Source organism: Myxine glutinosa, chromosome 2 (genome assembly GCF_964187855.1).
Source record: "Myxine glutinosa chromosome 2, kmMyxGlut1.1, whole genome shotgun sequence".
Classification (NCBI taxonomy): Eukaryota; Metazoa; Chordata; class Myxini; order Myxiniformes; family Myxinidae; genus Myxine; species Myxine glutinosa.
In genome coordinates this window covers 147,430,836-147,446,323 of record NC_136262.1, presented here as the reverse complement: position 1 = coordinate 147,446,323, position 15,488 = coordinate 147,430,836, and the positions used below count along the sequence as shown (strand labels likewise).

At 42.2% G+C, this 15,488-nt stretch overlaps 1 protein-coding gene across 1 annotated transcript in view; it reads right to left on the bottom strand.

Annotated features, from left to right (window-relative positions):
* Positions 1-15,488, bottom strand: part of LOC137417486 (ADAMTS-like protein 1) — a 466,111-nt gene that overhangs the window by 167,312 nt on the left and 283,311 nt on the right. Inside the window, exons 16-17 of the mRNA XM_078772644.1 lie at positions 11,151-11,446; positions 9,931-10,060 (exon numbers count right to left, since the gene is read on the bottom strand). Coding sequence (XP_078628770.1) covers positions 9,931-10,060; positions 11,151-11,446 — 426 coding nt within the window. The remainder of the gene's footprint in view (positions 1-9,930; positions 10,061-11,150; positions 11,447-15,488) is intronic.

Sequence of the window (15,488 nt, the reverse complement as noted above, 5' to 3'; positions counted from 1 at the left end):
CAAAGACTTGAGTACCACACGGATGCCTCCTTGTTTGGAGGTGCTGTGTTGGTATAATTTATGCACATGATGTCAGCGTCATGTCATAGGGTCAGTGTGCTTCTTTCGTTGAATTTAATGTTCCTGACTGCAACCTCCTAATTGTTGATGAGCAGGGCAGAGACAATGTGTCACCGTGGCAGGCTACACTTGTTGTGCAGCAATTGCTGGGGTGAGACTCAATCTGTGCCTTGCTTCCTAGTCAAGTTAGGGGGTTTAACCTGTGTATATATATATGTATATATATGCATACATTCCAATCTCTTTTTTCTTAAAATTGTCTGGTGTTTTTTATGGCAATGGGCCACTGGCAATTCAATGCCCAGAAGTCTAGGGTCAGTTGGCAGGGCATAAAGACGAGACATCGCGTCAAGACGTCAAAGCCAAAACTATTCCAGGGACAGGAAGGCACAGGGCACTTTGCCATGTTGTCCCCAAGCCAGTTGTGACCACTTTAGCGAGGCGAGCGTGACTGCAATCCCACCGGGCTGACTTGCTCACAACCAAAACATCCAGAAAAAGTGATGTCATACCAGTGCACCACGTTTATAAAAACATGATTTTTGTGTTGAGAAATGCAAGTGAAAGTGCTGTCATCAACAGCACACCAAATGCTTCTGACTAATTCAGACTCCAACAACTTCTTCATACCACAGCATAACTCTCTTCAGAGTCCATTTAAGGTTTTCAGACTGCCTTTATTTAGTTGCATCACTCTAATCAGATTACAGATATGCATACTTCATTCCATTTTCCCTTCTTCCCTCATGCTGAATAAATCAAGAATATATAAAAACACAAAAACAAACAAAACAAAACAAAACAAAACAAAACAAAACAAAACACACACACACACACACACACACACACACACACACAGAGTTACGGATTCGTCACTTCCGTTGTGGTGGTTTGCATCCACTGTAAATATTTCTGATTCCATATACTAATTAAATAATTCCTTTCAAAAGGTTTATTGTCCTTGAGCTGTTTTCCAAAGGTAAAAAAATTAATGTTAAAAGAAACAGGAAACCGGATCGGGAACCGGAGGACGAGGAGAAAGAGGGCAGAGCGAATGAGTCGGACAAGAAAGCCGAGTTGCTCCGGGTTCTGAAGCGAACGTTGGCGAGCCAGAGTCACTAACGAACTTTCGGGTTTCCGGGAAAGGGATTCCTACGACAGAGTTGTCAACGCTGTGACCGGTCAACCTGCGTGTCAGGTTTTGCGATTGATTCAGGAGAAAATAATCGCCGTGCCATGCGCCACGAGACCGGGTCGTCGGCCATTTTGACTCGCGCAGGACTTGTGCTTCGCTCGCGGTTTCGTCTCTTTTTGACCATCTCCACCGCATTCAGACGTCGATCTGGGGCGTGTGTGTGACGTGGCTTTTTGAAGGTTAATTAGTCCATACCCGAGGGTGTGATCTCTCAGTCGCCTGTAGGGCGCCTTTGGATTTCCCAGGTGCCTTGGGGGCGCATTTGTACAGCTTCGGCTGTGTGACTGTATTTGCCATCCGCACGGGATTCTGGTCTCGATTGGACCTCGTTCTGGCGATCGCTGGAGCGAATCAATTTCGTCTCGAAGCCGGGAATAAGAGACATTGGGGAATGTTCGTGTTTCACTCACTTGGAGCACAGTGAGTTAAATATTACAAAACTGATGGTACCATCATCGAACATATTGATTGTACTTTTGAATACTATTATTGTTGTACTGTTATTACCTTCGCAAAAGCGGAAGGTTATGTTTTGATCGCTGTGTATTTATTTGTATGTCTGTGTGTGTGTGTGTGTGTATGTTATTCGCATAACTCAAAAAGTATTCAACCGATTCGCATGAAATTTGGTGGGATGATAGGTTATTATCCGGGAACCATTTGATTAGATTTTGGAATCGATCGGGTCAAAGGTCAAGGTCAAGGTCATGAAAAGGTCAAAATCGTCTTTTTACCATAGCGCGGTCAATTTGTGTCCAATTTGTATGAAACTAATGCCAAAATGCTTTGCTACACAGATCTTGTAGTCTTTTATTTTGGCAACAAAAGTAGCTGCGGCGAAGGTATGCGCTCTACCGAGTGCCCGTTCTAGTTCTTGTGTGATCTTAATACAATATTTGTTTGTGAGTAACAATTGGGGTGGCTTCTCCCTCGATCTTTGACATACAGAATAACACATTTTTCTGCCGTGACTCCTCTCGGGGCTCGGAGGTACAACGTGACCAGGGGGTCGGGGAGGAGCATGTAACAAAACACACACACACACACACACACACACACACACACACACTTTACTGACATCTTTGTGCATTCCATTATCATTAGTATCTGATCTTCTTCATTATTTGTAATAGTGTATCCTTGCAACAGCAAATTGAATGTTCGTGAATATTCTCAGAAGACAACCCTACAACATACACCATAAAACCATACAAGTCATTATTATTATTTGTAAATACCCACAAAGACCCACCCTCCTAATCTCTGGAACGGCTGATTGGATGTTTGTCAAAGTTGGAGGAATGATTCAACTTCATAACTCGTGCAATAAAACCTCCCAACTGATATGATTCCTTGTGAAAGTGCCAAGAAAGCTCCATGTTCGAATACACAACTGTATGGCTGTTGTTTATTAATCTACTTTTATGTTTGAATGACATGGATCAGAGTGGAGTCGTTGGGAAACCAAACTTGGTCATTCTTCATCTAAAATGAACAGACGAAGAAGAAGACTACAAGTATGATTTGTCCAAACTATATTCAAACTAAATGGTCTCATAGGGTGGCCGATTGGGAAAGTTTCAAGGTTCAAATTCGGAATTTTTCTGAATATTATGGAATCGCAATACCAAATGCATCTTGAGGACAGACAACGACGTGCGCTAGTCGTCGAGATGGAACCCAATGAGATCCGATTAAAACTTCCTTCTCGACTAATAAGGGGGAGGTTTGGCCGACTTGCTATAACTAGCTTGTGAAAGTCCATATCAATGAAAAGCTACCTTATGTCTTGCATTTGACTGAAAATAAATGAAGTTAAAAGCATTTCTGTTTTTGGGTGAACATATCTGGAAACACTACGCTTTAAAATCAGTCAAAAGGAACAGAAACAGAAAAAGAAAAAAAAACAACAGTCAAAAGGGGACGGACGGTCTGTGCTACTGGAATGTGCAGTCAGGTTTAGTAACAAAAAGCTTTAGAACTTTGGTAAACTTTATAACTTTGGCAAACTTTATAACTTTGGCAAACTTTAGAACTTTGGCAAACTTTAGAACTTTGGTAAACTTTAGAACTTTGGCAAACTTTAGAACTTTGGCAAACTTTAGAACTTTGGCAAACTTTAGAACTTTGGCAAACTTTAGAACTTTGGCAAACTTTATAACTTTGGCAAACTTTATAACTTTGGCAAACTTTATAACTTTGGCAAACTTTATAACTTTGGCAAACTTTATAACTTTGGCAAACTTTAGAACTTTGGCAAACTTTAGAACTTTGGCAAACTTTATAGCTTTGGCAAACTTTAGAACTTTGGCAAACTTTATAACTTTGGCAAACTTTATAACGTTGGCAAACTTTAGAACTTTGGCAAACTTTAGAACTTTGGCAAACTTTAGAACTTTGGCAAACTTTAGAACTTTGGCAAACTTTAGAACTTTGGCAAACTTCATAAATGGATGGATGGATGGATGGATGGATGGATGGATGGATGGATGACTTTGGTAAACTTTATAACTTTGGCAAACTTTAGAACTTTCGCAAACTTTAGAACTTTGGCAAACTTTAGAACTTTGGCAAACTTAAGAACTTTGGCAAACTTTAGAACTTTGGCAAAATTTAGAACTTTGGCAAACTTGAGAACTTTGGCAAACTTGAGAACTTTGGCAAACTTAAAACTTTGGCAAACTTAAAACTTTGGCACACTTTAGAACTTTGGCAAACTTTCGAACTTTGGCAAACTTAAAACTTTGGCAAACTTTAGAACTTTGGCAAACTTAAAACATTGGCAAACTTTAGAACTTTGGCAAACTTTAGAACATTGGCAAACTTTAGAACATTGGCAAACTTTAGAACTTTGGCAAACTTAAGAACTTTGGCAAACTTTAAAACTTTGGCAAACTTTTATTATAATTATATACTTAGCACATAGTGCTAACTTAATGCTTGCCCACGCTCTCCTTTTTCTTATTTGAATATAGTTCAGAGAAGAAAAAGAAAAACAAAGCGCAACTATAAGTGTGTATATATATATTAGAACTTGTGAATAAATTCATAATGGATGGATGGATGGATGGATGGATGGATATATATATATATATATATATATATATATATATATATATATATATATATATATATATATATATATATAGGTAATAAAGTACCCAAGTAAAGTTTTTTGTTTTTTTTTAAATAAAGTTTTTAGGTCGTAGGGTGTAGACAGCACCCACCCAGGGTCGTACTACCGTTCAGACTTAAAGTGGTGCCCGGACCCATGTTACACTCTCCGTGTCAGGATTGCTGGTCTCACGTTCTGTCTCACTCAAACTATAGCTACAGGCCTAGCTTTAATCTCTCTTTCTCACAAACAAACATCACAAACGTTTTGTACTCATTTTCACTCCTCACCTTTACATTGTCTCTTTTACTTCTCTTTCTTCACATTTATCAATGCAGTTATTTTATTTAAGGCCTGGCCTCAATGAGGACTTTATAGTCCGTGACTGGAGCCTTCAGCATTTAAAAAAAAAAAAAAATACTCCTTATTTTGATTTTTTTTTTTTTTGGATCAAGCAGGATATGGCAGACTGACGAACCCTCAGGAGACATTACATTCATGACCCACAGACTTCATCAGGTGTTTTCCTTCCTTGAATAATGGACGATGTCAACCACCCTTAATACCAAATGTCCATTATTTTTGTCAGGTTTTTTTTTTTTTTTTTTTGTATACAGAATCGAGGCTCGTGAAAGAGCTAACATTTATTTCACAAACAAATCAAACAGATAAACAAAATATATAAAAAGAGGGAGCGGAAGACAAGATGGGGAGAGAAGGGGAAGCACACAAACACAACATTTGAGAGCAGGGAGATGTGTGGGAGGGAGAGGGCTTGGGGGGAGGAGGAGTGGGAAGGGGGGGGGGGAGGGGTGGGAGAAGTATAAAACACAACGACAGCTAGGACACCAAGGACTTCCAGGACAGAAGTTGGTATTTCAAAAAAGTGGATTTGGGGTGAAATTAGCGGGGGTAGAAAAGATCAAGGTTTTGGATGGGGGAAGACAAGAGATGGCGGTGAACAGCTGTTTTAAAGACCTGGAGGGTGGAGTGGGATTGAAGAGAGTGAGGGAGTTTGTTCCAGAGGCGGGAGAAAAGAGGAATGAAGGAGTGAAGGTGAGCAGAGAGTCTTGATTTTGGCAGTTTAACCATAAGAGGGTTGCAGGCAGATCTTGTGCGACCTGTAGGAATATTTGGGGGACAGAGCCCAGAGAGAGCTGGGGGGGCAAGGCCAGAGAGGAGTCAGTAGAAGACGGAAAGACCACCAACCTGCCTGCGGTGAGTGAGCGAAAGGCCCTTGGAGTTAGCTTCATCGCAGGAGATTCCAATGATTCTGAACGCTTTGGTTTCAACAGCGTGAAGACGAGCTAGGTGTGAGGCAGGAGCACCAGCCCAGAGGGGAGAGCAGTATTCCATTGAGCTGCGGATGAAAGCCTTGTATGTGGTGAGGAGCTCAGGTGTGCCAAGGAAGGACTTCGCATGATGGAGGATGCCCAGTCAGCGACTGGCTTTGGAGGCCAGATTTGAAATGTGGTTTTCCCAGGAAAGATCATGGCAGATAGTGAGACCCAAAAGCTTGAGTGACAGAACTTCTTGGAGAGGATTATTCAGAAAGTGGATGGGAGGGTTGTCCAGTCGGTCTTTTCGGAGAGACATCGTAAGAGTGTGAGATTTGTCAGGATTGAAAGACATGTTCCACTTGTTTGCCCAGTCTGTGATTTTGTCCAGGTCTGCAGAGAGTGAGGAGGCTGCAGACTGCCGATCTGAGGGATGAGGAATGGAGCGACAGAGAGTAGAGTCATCAGCAAAGAGATAGAGAGGATTTTCAAGAGTCAGAGAGATCATTGATGAAGACCAGAAAAAGCACAGGGCCCAGAACACTGCCTTGGGGAACTCCAGCCTGAACAGGAAGAGGAGATGAGAGAAACCCATTCAGGGCCACACGTTGACGACGACTAGAGAGGAAGTCTGCCAGCCATGCGTGGAGATTTCCATGGATACCAAAGGAGGAGAGTTTGGTGAGCAGAGCGGGGTGCCAGACCGTATCGAAGGCACGTGATATGTCAAGGGAGACAGCTCTAATTTCGTGTTTGGCATTGAGGACCTCCATCCATTGTTGAGAAAGCAGAAGCAGCATGTCCAGAGTAGAGTGACCTGGTCTGAAACCAAATTGATGATCAGAGATCAAGCCATTGGAGAAGAGGAAAGATTTCATATCCGAAGCAATGATGGATTCCATGACTTTGCTGATAATTGGGAGAAGGCTGATTGGTCTGTAGTTGCTAGGATCTGTTTTTGCACCTTTTTTGTGCAAAGCGGTGATGTTGGCTGGTTTCCAAGCAGATGGCAGATGACCTTGAGCAAAATAGAGGGTGAAGAGAACAGAGAGAGGGAGTGAAAGAGCGGAAGAACAGGATTTTAGGACCCGTGGGCTGATGCCGTCAGGTCCAGTTGCAGAATCAGAGTCGAGGGTTGACAGAAACTTTTCCACCTTGTCAGGAGGAAAGGACACAGATTCCAGGAGCAGCTGGGTACGACTGGGTATGGTGGGTACAGAGAGGGATGGGTTTGCGACACAAGCTTTAGAGGCAAACAGAGTTGACGCATTCAGCTTTTTCACGTGCGGAGTCAGCCGTGTAGCCGTTTGAGGTGAGGGAGGGGATGGAGGGGGAACAAACACCAGAAACAGATTTGACCAGATGCCACCAGGATTTGGAAGAGGGAGACAGATAAGAGAGTTCGGTCTTGAGAACGGAGAGATATTGTTTCCTGGCTCTCCTGAGGGTGGACACACACTTGTTTCGGGCTTTGTGAAAGGAAATGAGATTTCCTTCCATTGGATTTGCTTTCCAGGAGAGGAAAGCAAGTTGTTTCTGGGCAACAGCCTCACCACAATATTCCCTGTACCATGGACGGGAGGAAGGGAATGACAACTGAAGACAAGATGGGATAAATCTGTGCATGAGAGAGAGTAATTTACTTTGGAAGAATTCCCAGGATGAGTTGATGTCAGAGGCGGTAGAGATGGGAGACTAGTCCAGATGATTGATGGCTGCTTGAAGACCGTGCCAGTTGGCCTGAGTGAAATGCCAGACTCGTCGACGCTGAGGAGGCTCTCTGAGAATGGTCAGAGAGATGTCCACTTTAACAAGCACATGATCAGATGAGCCGATTGGAGCAGAAGAAGAGCAGCAGACATTTTCAGGGAAATTAGTCATAACCAAGTCCAGAGGAGAAGATGCTCCGTTGACTGAGATCCGGGTCGGGAAATTGACAGATTGTGTCAGTCCCAGTGAGTCGCAGAAGTCCTTCGCTGAAGAGCCATGGCTGGTGAGAGAGGTACCCACACCCAGCCAACTGGCATGGTGACAATTGAAATCACCACATATGAGTTAGAGAGAGTTGGGATGGGTATATAGAAGTTGGTCCATATTATCAGACAGCGAGATGTAGATGGAGTCATCACTGTTTGGTGGACGGTACAACACACATATGAACAAAAGGTGGGAGCGAAGAGGAAGCCGTAGCCAAAGGTATTCCTGGCGGTGAGGTGGAGAGAAGGCAGTGCAGGGCGAGTGAGGAAGAGAGTTTTTTTATAAAGATAGAAACCCCACCTCCAGGACGAGGCTCAGGTCTATCATACCGGAGGAGGGAGTAACCTGGGAGAGATACCAAGGAATCAGAGACATCATGAAGGAGGAACGTTTCTGTTAAGCAGATCACGTCTGGTTTGTCAGAAGCAACCTGTATGGAGAGATCAGTCAAGTTTGAGCGAAGGCCCCGGATGTTTCAGGGCCATACCATTAAGGAAGAGGAAGGGGGAGCATCGGATACAGAACGGGGGGGGGGGGGGGGAGGGATAGGGTAAGATGTGGAAGAGGAAGAGGTAGGGAGAGCTGTTGAAGGTGTGTCAGAGATTTCAGAATAGCTTGGAGAAAGGGAAGAATGGGGCGGACAAAAGGTTTGATGGTGATTGGGTGAGGCACAGTGAGGTGTTATTTGAGGAGGGAGAAGAGCGAGGCAGAAGGTTGGGGGAGATGAAGGTGAAAGTTGGAAGGGGGAAGAAGCGGGGAGGACGCTTTGAGGAGGAGGAGCGAGGGAGAGTCTCGGAGGGGAGGGGTATGGGGGGAGTTTAGGAGGGAAGGGGCAAGGGGGGAGATTGAAAGGGATGGGTGATGGGGAAGATTTGGAGGGGAGGGGCAAGGGGGAAGATCTGAAAGAGATGGGTGATGGGGAAGATTTGGAGGGGAGGGGCAAGGGGGTAGATTTGGAGGGGAGGGGTGATGGGGAAGTTTTGGAGGGGAGGGGTGATGGGGAAGTTTTGGAGGGAAGGGGTGATGGGGAAGATTTGAAGGGGAGGGGTGAGATTGGATTTTAGAAAGTGTACGATTAATGGGAAACGAACATTTATTGCAAAATGAGTTTCTTGTGACCTTCGAGTCAAAAATACGTTTGAGGACGCTGAAGGAGGGGTGGAGTGCAGGAGAGTTTCGGGAATGTAGTAAAGAGGAACTGTAAGAGATGGAATTTTTTTTTGGAATGAAGAGATTTGGTGAGCAAGTCGAAAGCATCCTTTTATAGAAGAAGAAGAAAAAGGTGTTATAATATTCGACAGAATACAGTTCTTCAGGGGAAAGTTTAAACATTTTAAAATTGAGCAGTGAAAACTATCTGGGGAAATGGAAAATGGAAATGTGGGTGAATGAAACACGTGATCGAAGAACGAACGAACAAATAAGAACAGAATAAACGAATAAGAACAGAGAAGGAAATATATTTTTTTGGGGGGGGGGGGGGTTTTGAGTTGAGATTTTAAACAAGGAAGTATGGGGTGAAAGACTGGGACAAAAACAGAGAACGATAGTAATTTCAGCGCAATCCGCGGACCGCTGAGAGAAAAACAAAGCCTCAAGGTCGGACACGGTAGCCTACGAGGCCTCAAAATACGCGACACAAATTAACCGACGATTTTGTATACATGTATGAGAAATTAACACCGAGAATCTTACTAAAGACACACTATAGGTACACACACCGAAAGATAGATACAGTTTCGACAAAAACACAATTGTGAAAAATTACTTAACTTCGAAAGCGTGAGCGCATGGACAGCTTCGAAAAGACATGACCTCCAATATTGCGCATGCGCAAAGGATGAGTTGTTGAGTTTGACCTCCATCCACCATTCAATCACATCAATCTTGTACATATTGTAAGCAGCTCACAGGATGGCCTCGATGTACACACACACTTCAAAGCTATCTGGGCTGGGTTTGAAACCCGACCCAACTATAAACTGTCATCCAGGTGTTTCCCAGTCATGTTGATTCATCAGTGCGTGTGCCATCCTCAGATGGACGTTAAACTGGGGTCCTGTCTGCCGGCTCTTGTTGGTGGATAATAAATATCCCACAGTGTCCTTCGCGGAGAGTAGGGGAGCTATCACTGGCACCCTGACCAAATTCAAAATACCTGGCCAGACCTATGGAGGGCATTGCATCAGTGGCACAGCCACACCCTCAGCCAATGATGCTACTCTGCATCCTTGTGCTGCATTTAAAAGAAGATATTGTAACACGGTGTGTTTTTGTTCGTCGTATGGTTCATACGTGTGTTGTACCTGACTGGACATGGTTGGGTGTTGCAGGAATGTGAAGCATGTTCTGCCTGCTCGTGGAAAGGGCAGAGAACCTCGGCAACAGGAAGTCCTGTAAACTTGTGCACACAAGACAGGACAACCTGTTGGGTTCCTGTGGAAAGAGCATTAAAAGGATGAGATTGCTTTTTAATTGTTTAAGTTTATGAAGAAAACAAGACAATAATGGCTTGTTGGAGGAAACTTTACTGAACTATCTCTTAGCGATTGTTTGATAAAATTGGAGAAAGCGTGACTGATGTCTACATTAAGTCAGATTGAGTTAGCGGATTGCAAAATAACAAGATAGGTAGATATGCAGGTAGCAATGAATGGACAGATATCTAGAAGCTTCTTTATTGTATCTCCTCTAATATTATTAATATATGCTATTATTATAATTATTATCCATTCACAAATAATATATCAGGTAATTAAGATGCAATGTAGAATAGATATTATTCGTACCTTGATGCTAATAATAACCCTGGATTTCATTTCCTTCGACTGAAATGAAACCCTATTAATCACCTGTGATCCAAAAATACCTCCAAGATAAACATTTCAACCCAGGAACCATATCGATGTTTAGTGTAGATTAAAACAATTGGATGTGATAGAAATATACTCTGAAAAGCAACCAGCATTAAAAATATATATATATTGAGTTTATTAAAAAATATATATATATATTGAGTCTATTTAAATAAATATAAATTCATATTGATTTCATTAAAAATAATTACTGTTGAGTTTATTTTAAAAATAAAATAATTAATATTGGGTTCATTAAAAAAAAATTATATTGAGTTTATAAAAATATATATATATATATATTGAATGAAAATGAATGAATGATCGTTTTAAGGCCATTTTCCCCGCTAGAGCAGGGGTTAGCTTTGCGGGCCCCATGACAATCATGGTTCCCTGTTTGAGGCAATGTTTTTATGGCCGGACGTCCTTCCTGACGCCAACCCTTAGTCGCCTCTTACGATGTGCAGGGATACAGTGTACCTATTCTAAACCGGGGTACACACCGGGTATATATATATATTGAGTTTATTTTTTTTTAAATTTTAATATTGAGTTTATTTAAATAAATAAAAATATATATATATATATTGAGTTTATTAAAATATATATATAAAATAATAATATTAAAGACATTATATGTTCGACAATGCTATAATATGGCATTTCCTCACCTCCTCCACATGACACCGAACACTGTTTGTAACCATGTTGTTTCCAAACAAACACAGTAGTGCTGGGATGTCTTTCCAAGTTCTCCAATGCACTGATAGGCCGAGGAGGAATCTGGCTGGGACATGGCCTGATGAGGCAAGGTTGCTGAGACTTGGGTCTCGGACTTGAACACTTGGAATCGGGCAGGGTCGTCACCGTTTGTGAGAAAGGCAGGAGGACACGGCACAGAACGGGGCGGATGCGCCAGCCCGCGCCGCAAGTTGAGCTGCAGGAAGACCATGGTCCAGGAGAAAAGCTGGAAAGACACGTGTAGATGTTATTCAATTGGATCCTGTTGCTCGAATCCGAAAGTGAAAAACCAGTCCAATGGCACCAGAACCTGAAACAATCCACCAATCTGACAAATGAGATCCATAAAAAATACCAATTAGATTTTATAATACAAGATTTATAATACAATACCAATAGAATACCAATAGCCTGGTGTTGACTTAGCGGTTAGGGTGCTGGCTTGGGATCCTAGGATCCTGGATTCAGGAATGCCAGGAAGAGGGAGAGTGAGACCCATGTGGAGTTTGCCAGAGTGAAAGAAATCCCGGTCGATTGAATCCCGGTCGATTGCTATATTAACAGCAGGGCGGTTGACTCAGCCTGTCATCCTTCCGAGGTCGGCAAATTGAGTACCAGTTCACTGGTAATTCCCTATTTTTCGCAAGAGGCGACTAACAGGGTTGGGGGCAGGAAGGGCATCCGGCCATAAAACATTGCTTTAAAAAGGGGACCACGGTGCCCTTGTAAGGCCAACCCCTGCTCTGTGGGGAAAAATGGCCTCTGAAGGTGGTTCTTCTTCTTCTTCTTCATTGCCAATTCTGTTATCCGACAGCATTTCCTTTTGACTAAGCAGACCTCTTTCACATTTTGCTCTTGCAATTTGAGGCCCGTTTCACTCTTCTTTGCTATTGTGGGTTACTTATGCTGACCCAGTGAACAAATACTCCTTAGAATCAGCAAAAAGCCAAGGAGGAAGCGTTAACCCATCACTTGGCCAATGGAGCGAGTAGACTCCTCGACAGACGAGGTTCTTGAACTGAACGCACCTGTAGGCTCGCACACGACTACATAACAGCAAAACAGGCTATTTTTGTTGGCAGTGAAAGCTGTAAGAAATAAACAGCGAGTCTGAGGGAGAGGTCGCGGCGGCAGTTATGCCAAGTGCTCCATTTTCACACTTCCTGTTGCCGTGCTTGGCAGGGGGCACACCAGGAGCGTGCCATTTTAAAGGTGCAACCACGTGGCCGTAAATAATTTGGTCGAAGGCTGTAAGGATTTATAATTGGCAACGCAGGTCAAAATGAGGTGGAATTTAAACAGAAAAGTACACCCTGATGGATACCCTCTTCCGGTCAGGAGGTAGGTCGTCTTGGTTGGAAGAACAGAAAACTTTCTATCAGTGTCACCACCTTACTATATTTCACCAAATGTTTGTCTGTCCGTCTGTTCCCAGGTACCGCAAAAACGGCTGAATCGATCGCAACAAAATTTTGGGTGGGTAATCCTGGGACCCCCTGGAGTAAAATAGGCTTTATTGTTTTTCCATTTTTCCCCCAATTTTCCAGTTTTTCCAAACCCCCTGGAGTAAAATAGGCTATATTGTTTGTCCATTTTTCCCCAAATTTTCCAACTTTCCAGTTTTTCCAAACCCCTTGGAGTAAAATAGGCTATATTGCTTGTCCATTTTTTTCCCAGATTTTCCAATTTTCCAGTTTTTCCAAACTATTTGGAGTAAAATAGGCTGTATTGTTTGTCCATTTTTTCCCCAACTTTCCAATTTTCCAGTTTTTCCAAACCCCTTGGAGTAAAATAGGCTGTATTACTTGTCCATTTTCCCCAAATTTTCCAATTTTCCAGTTTTTCCAAACCCCTTGGAGTAAAATAGGCTATATTGCTTGTCCATCTTTTCCCAAATTTTCCAATTTTCCAGTTTTTCCAAACCCCTTGGAGTAAAATAGGCTATATTGCTTGTCCATTTTGCCAAATTTTCAAATTTTCCAGTTTTTCCAAACCCCTTGGAGTAAAATAGGCTATATTGCTTGTCCATTTTTTTCCCAGATTTTCCAATTTTCCAGTTTTTCCAAACTATTTGGAGTAAAATAGGCTGTATTGTTTGTCCATTTTTTCCCCAACTTTCCAATTTTCCAGTTTTTCCAAACCCCTTGGAGTAAAATAGGCTGTATTACTTGTCCATTTTTCCCAAATTTTCCAATTTTCCAGTTTTTCCAAACCCCTTGGAGTAAAATAGGCTATATTGCTTGTCCATCTTTTCCCAAATTTTCCAATTTTCCAGTTTTTCCAAACCCCTTGGAGTAAAATAGGCTGTATTGTTTGTCCATTTTTTCCCCAATTTTCCAATTTTTCCAACCCCCCTGGAGTAAAATAGGCTATATTGTTTTTCCGTTTCCCCCCCAATTTTCCAATTTTTTCCAATTTTCCAGTTTTTCCAAACAGGTTTTGGAAAAACTGGAAAATTGGAAAAAAAAAAAAAAAGTTTCAAAACAGTTTTTTTTTTTCAAAACAGTTTCAAACCAGTTTTTCCAAACACTATGGAATAATATTTACCGATATGAACAGTGATGTGGCTTTTATTGAAATTCTACAAATACTGTTTAGATTTTGATGATTTTGGTGTGATACGATTTAACGAATGTTTATATGAATCGTTTAAAATAAAAAAAGCCTTCAATTTCTGATATTTTACCTTTTCATTTGGGCCTCGCAATTGAAGCCCCGCCCATAGGGCGGGTACCGTTGCTAGTACTTAAAACACCACAAATAATGACGAAAGATGGAATATAAAAAAGGATGAATATCGATCAACATCTACACAAGATGGAGCAATACCGTGCGTTGGAAATGGACCAAGAGGGATTTTGCAAACCCCCATGACTCCTAATGGTCAAGAAGGAAGTTTCCTTTGAAATGACATGGAAAGAGTTCGTGCTTGGCTTCGGTGTTGGACGTTCACCATGAAATTCCATTGTAAATGCTCCCGGATTCATGTTGTGTGGTTGCAATTACATTGGAAATACATTCAGAAATCCATTTTTACTGCGGTTTATTATACCGTCCAGAAATTGTCCTTTTCCAATGGCATAATGAGGCAATCTTTCCTTATATGCTTGTTTTGTCATCCGTTGGAAGATCTAAATGCCTTTTGGACATTGACTTCCACGCAAATCGACAAATCACCGAAGTCCTCCTTTTAGAGACGATTCTTAAGGTAAAAAGAGAATATTCTGCTCAAGAAGCTGCTCCCGAAGAAGCAATCCAAGCAAATGCTCCTCAATGACCCATGGTTTATGTGAAACACGACCATCCCAAACATCTCGCCATGCAAAAGGTCGCCATCCCACAGGCAGGTTTCAAGAAATGAGAGGAAAGAAGAGTTCCATCTCTGATTTTTGGCTGTGAGGAGGACAACACACCAAAGCAAGAAGGCCTTGTTATTCCTGGAGAATGTGCTGCCGTTTTGGCTCCGAGGATCCCAACTCCCAGCACACAGGTTAACCAAACAGCAATGCTAAACTTGGCTCGGGATTCTCGAGCCATAGGCGTCTCAGATATCCCTCAAGTAATTGATGCGGCCACCTTGGTGGACAACATTTTCATGGATACGCACGAGGAAGTCAATCCTGGAATGATAACTCATCCTCTGCTATATAAACTTGAGGGCATCTCTGATATGACAAAAAACATGATGGTGGGTTCATGGGAACTGCAGCAACAACAACAACAGCAGCAGCAACAGCAGCAGCAGCAGCAGCAGCAGCCATAACAGCAGCAGCAACAACAGCAGCAGCAACAACAGCAGCAGCACCAACAGCAGCAGCAGTAGGAACAACAGCAGCAACAACAGCAGCAGCAACAACAACAGCAGCAGCAGCAACAACAGCAACAACAACAACAATAACGCACATCATAAATCCGAATAAGGCTTTGTGTAGAAATACTTATCGGCTCTTTTAACAAATTGGAAGAAATTTGGAGGAATTCTCTGTAAAGGAAATACAACAACACACAACAGGCATTTTAAGGCCATTTTCCCTGCTAGAGCGGGGGTTAGCTCAGTAAAGGAAATAACTATTTATTAATTATTTTCAGATCTTTTGAGATAATCTCCAATGTTTTCAGCTTTGAATGCACTGGGAACAGCAGCAGACACAGAGGAATCATAAACAAAGTGAAACGGAGGATTAACAAGACATTTAAAACAATTAAATAATTTCTCATGGCATCATTTGTGAGCGAAGCATTTTTTTAAAAGTCGTTTTAAAGTTTTA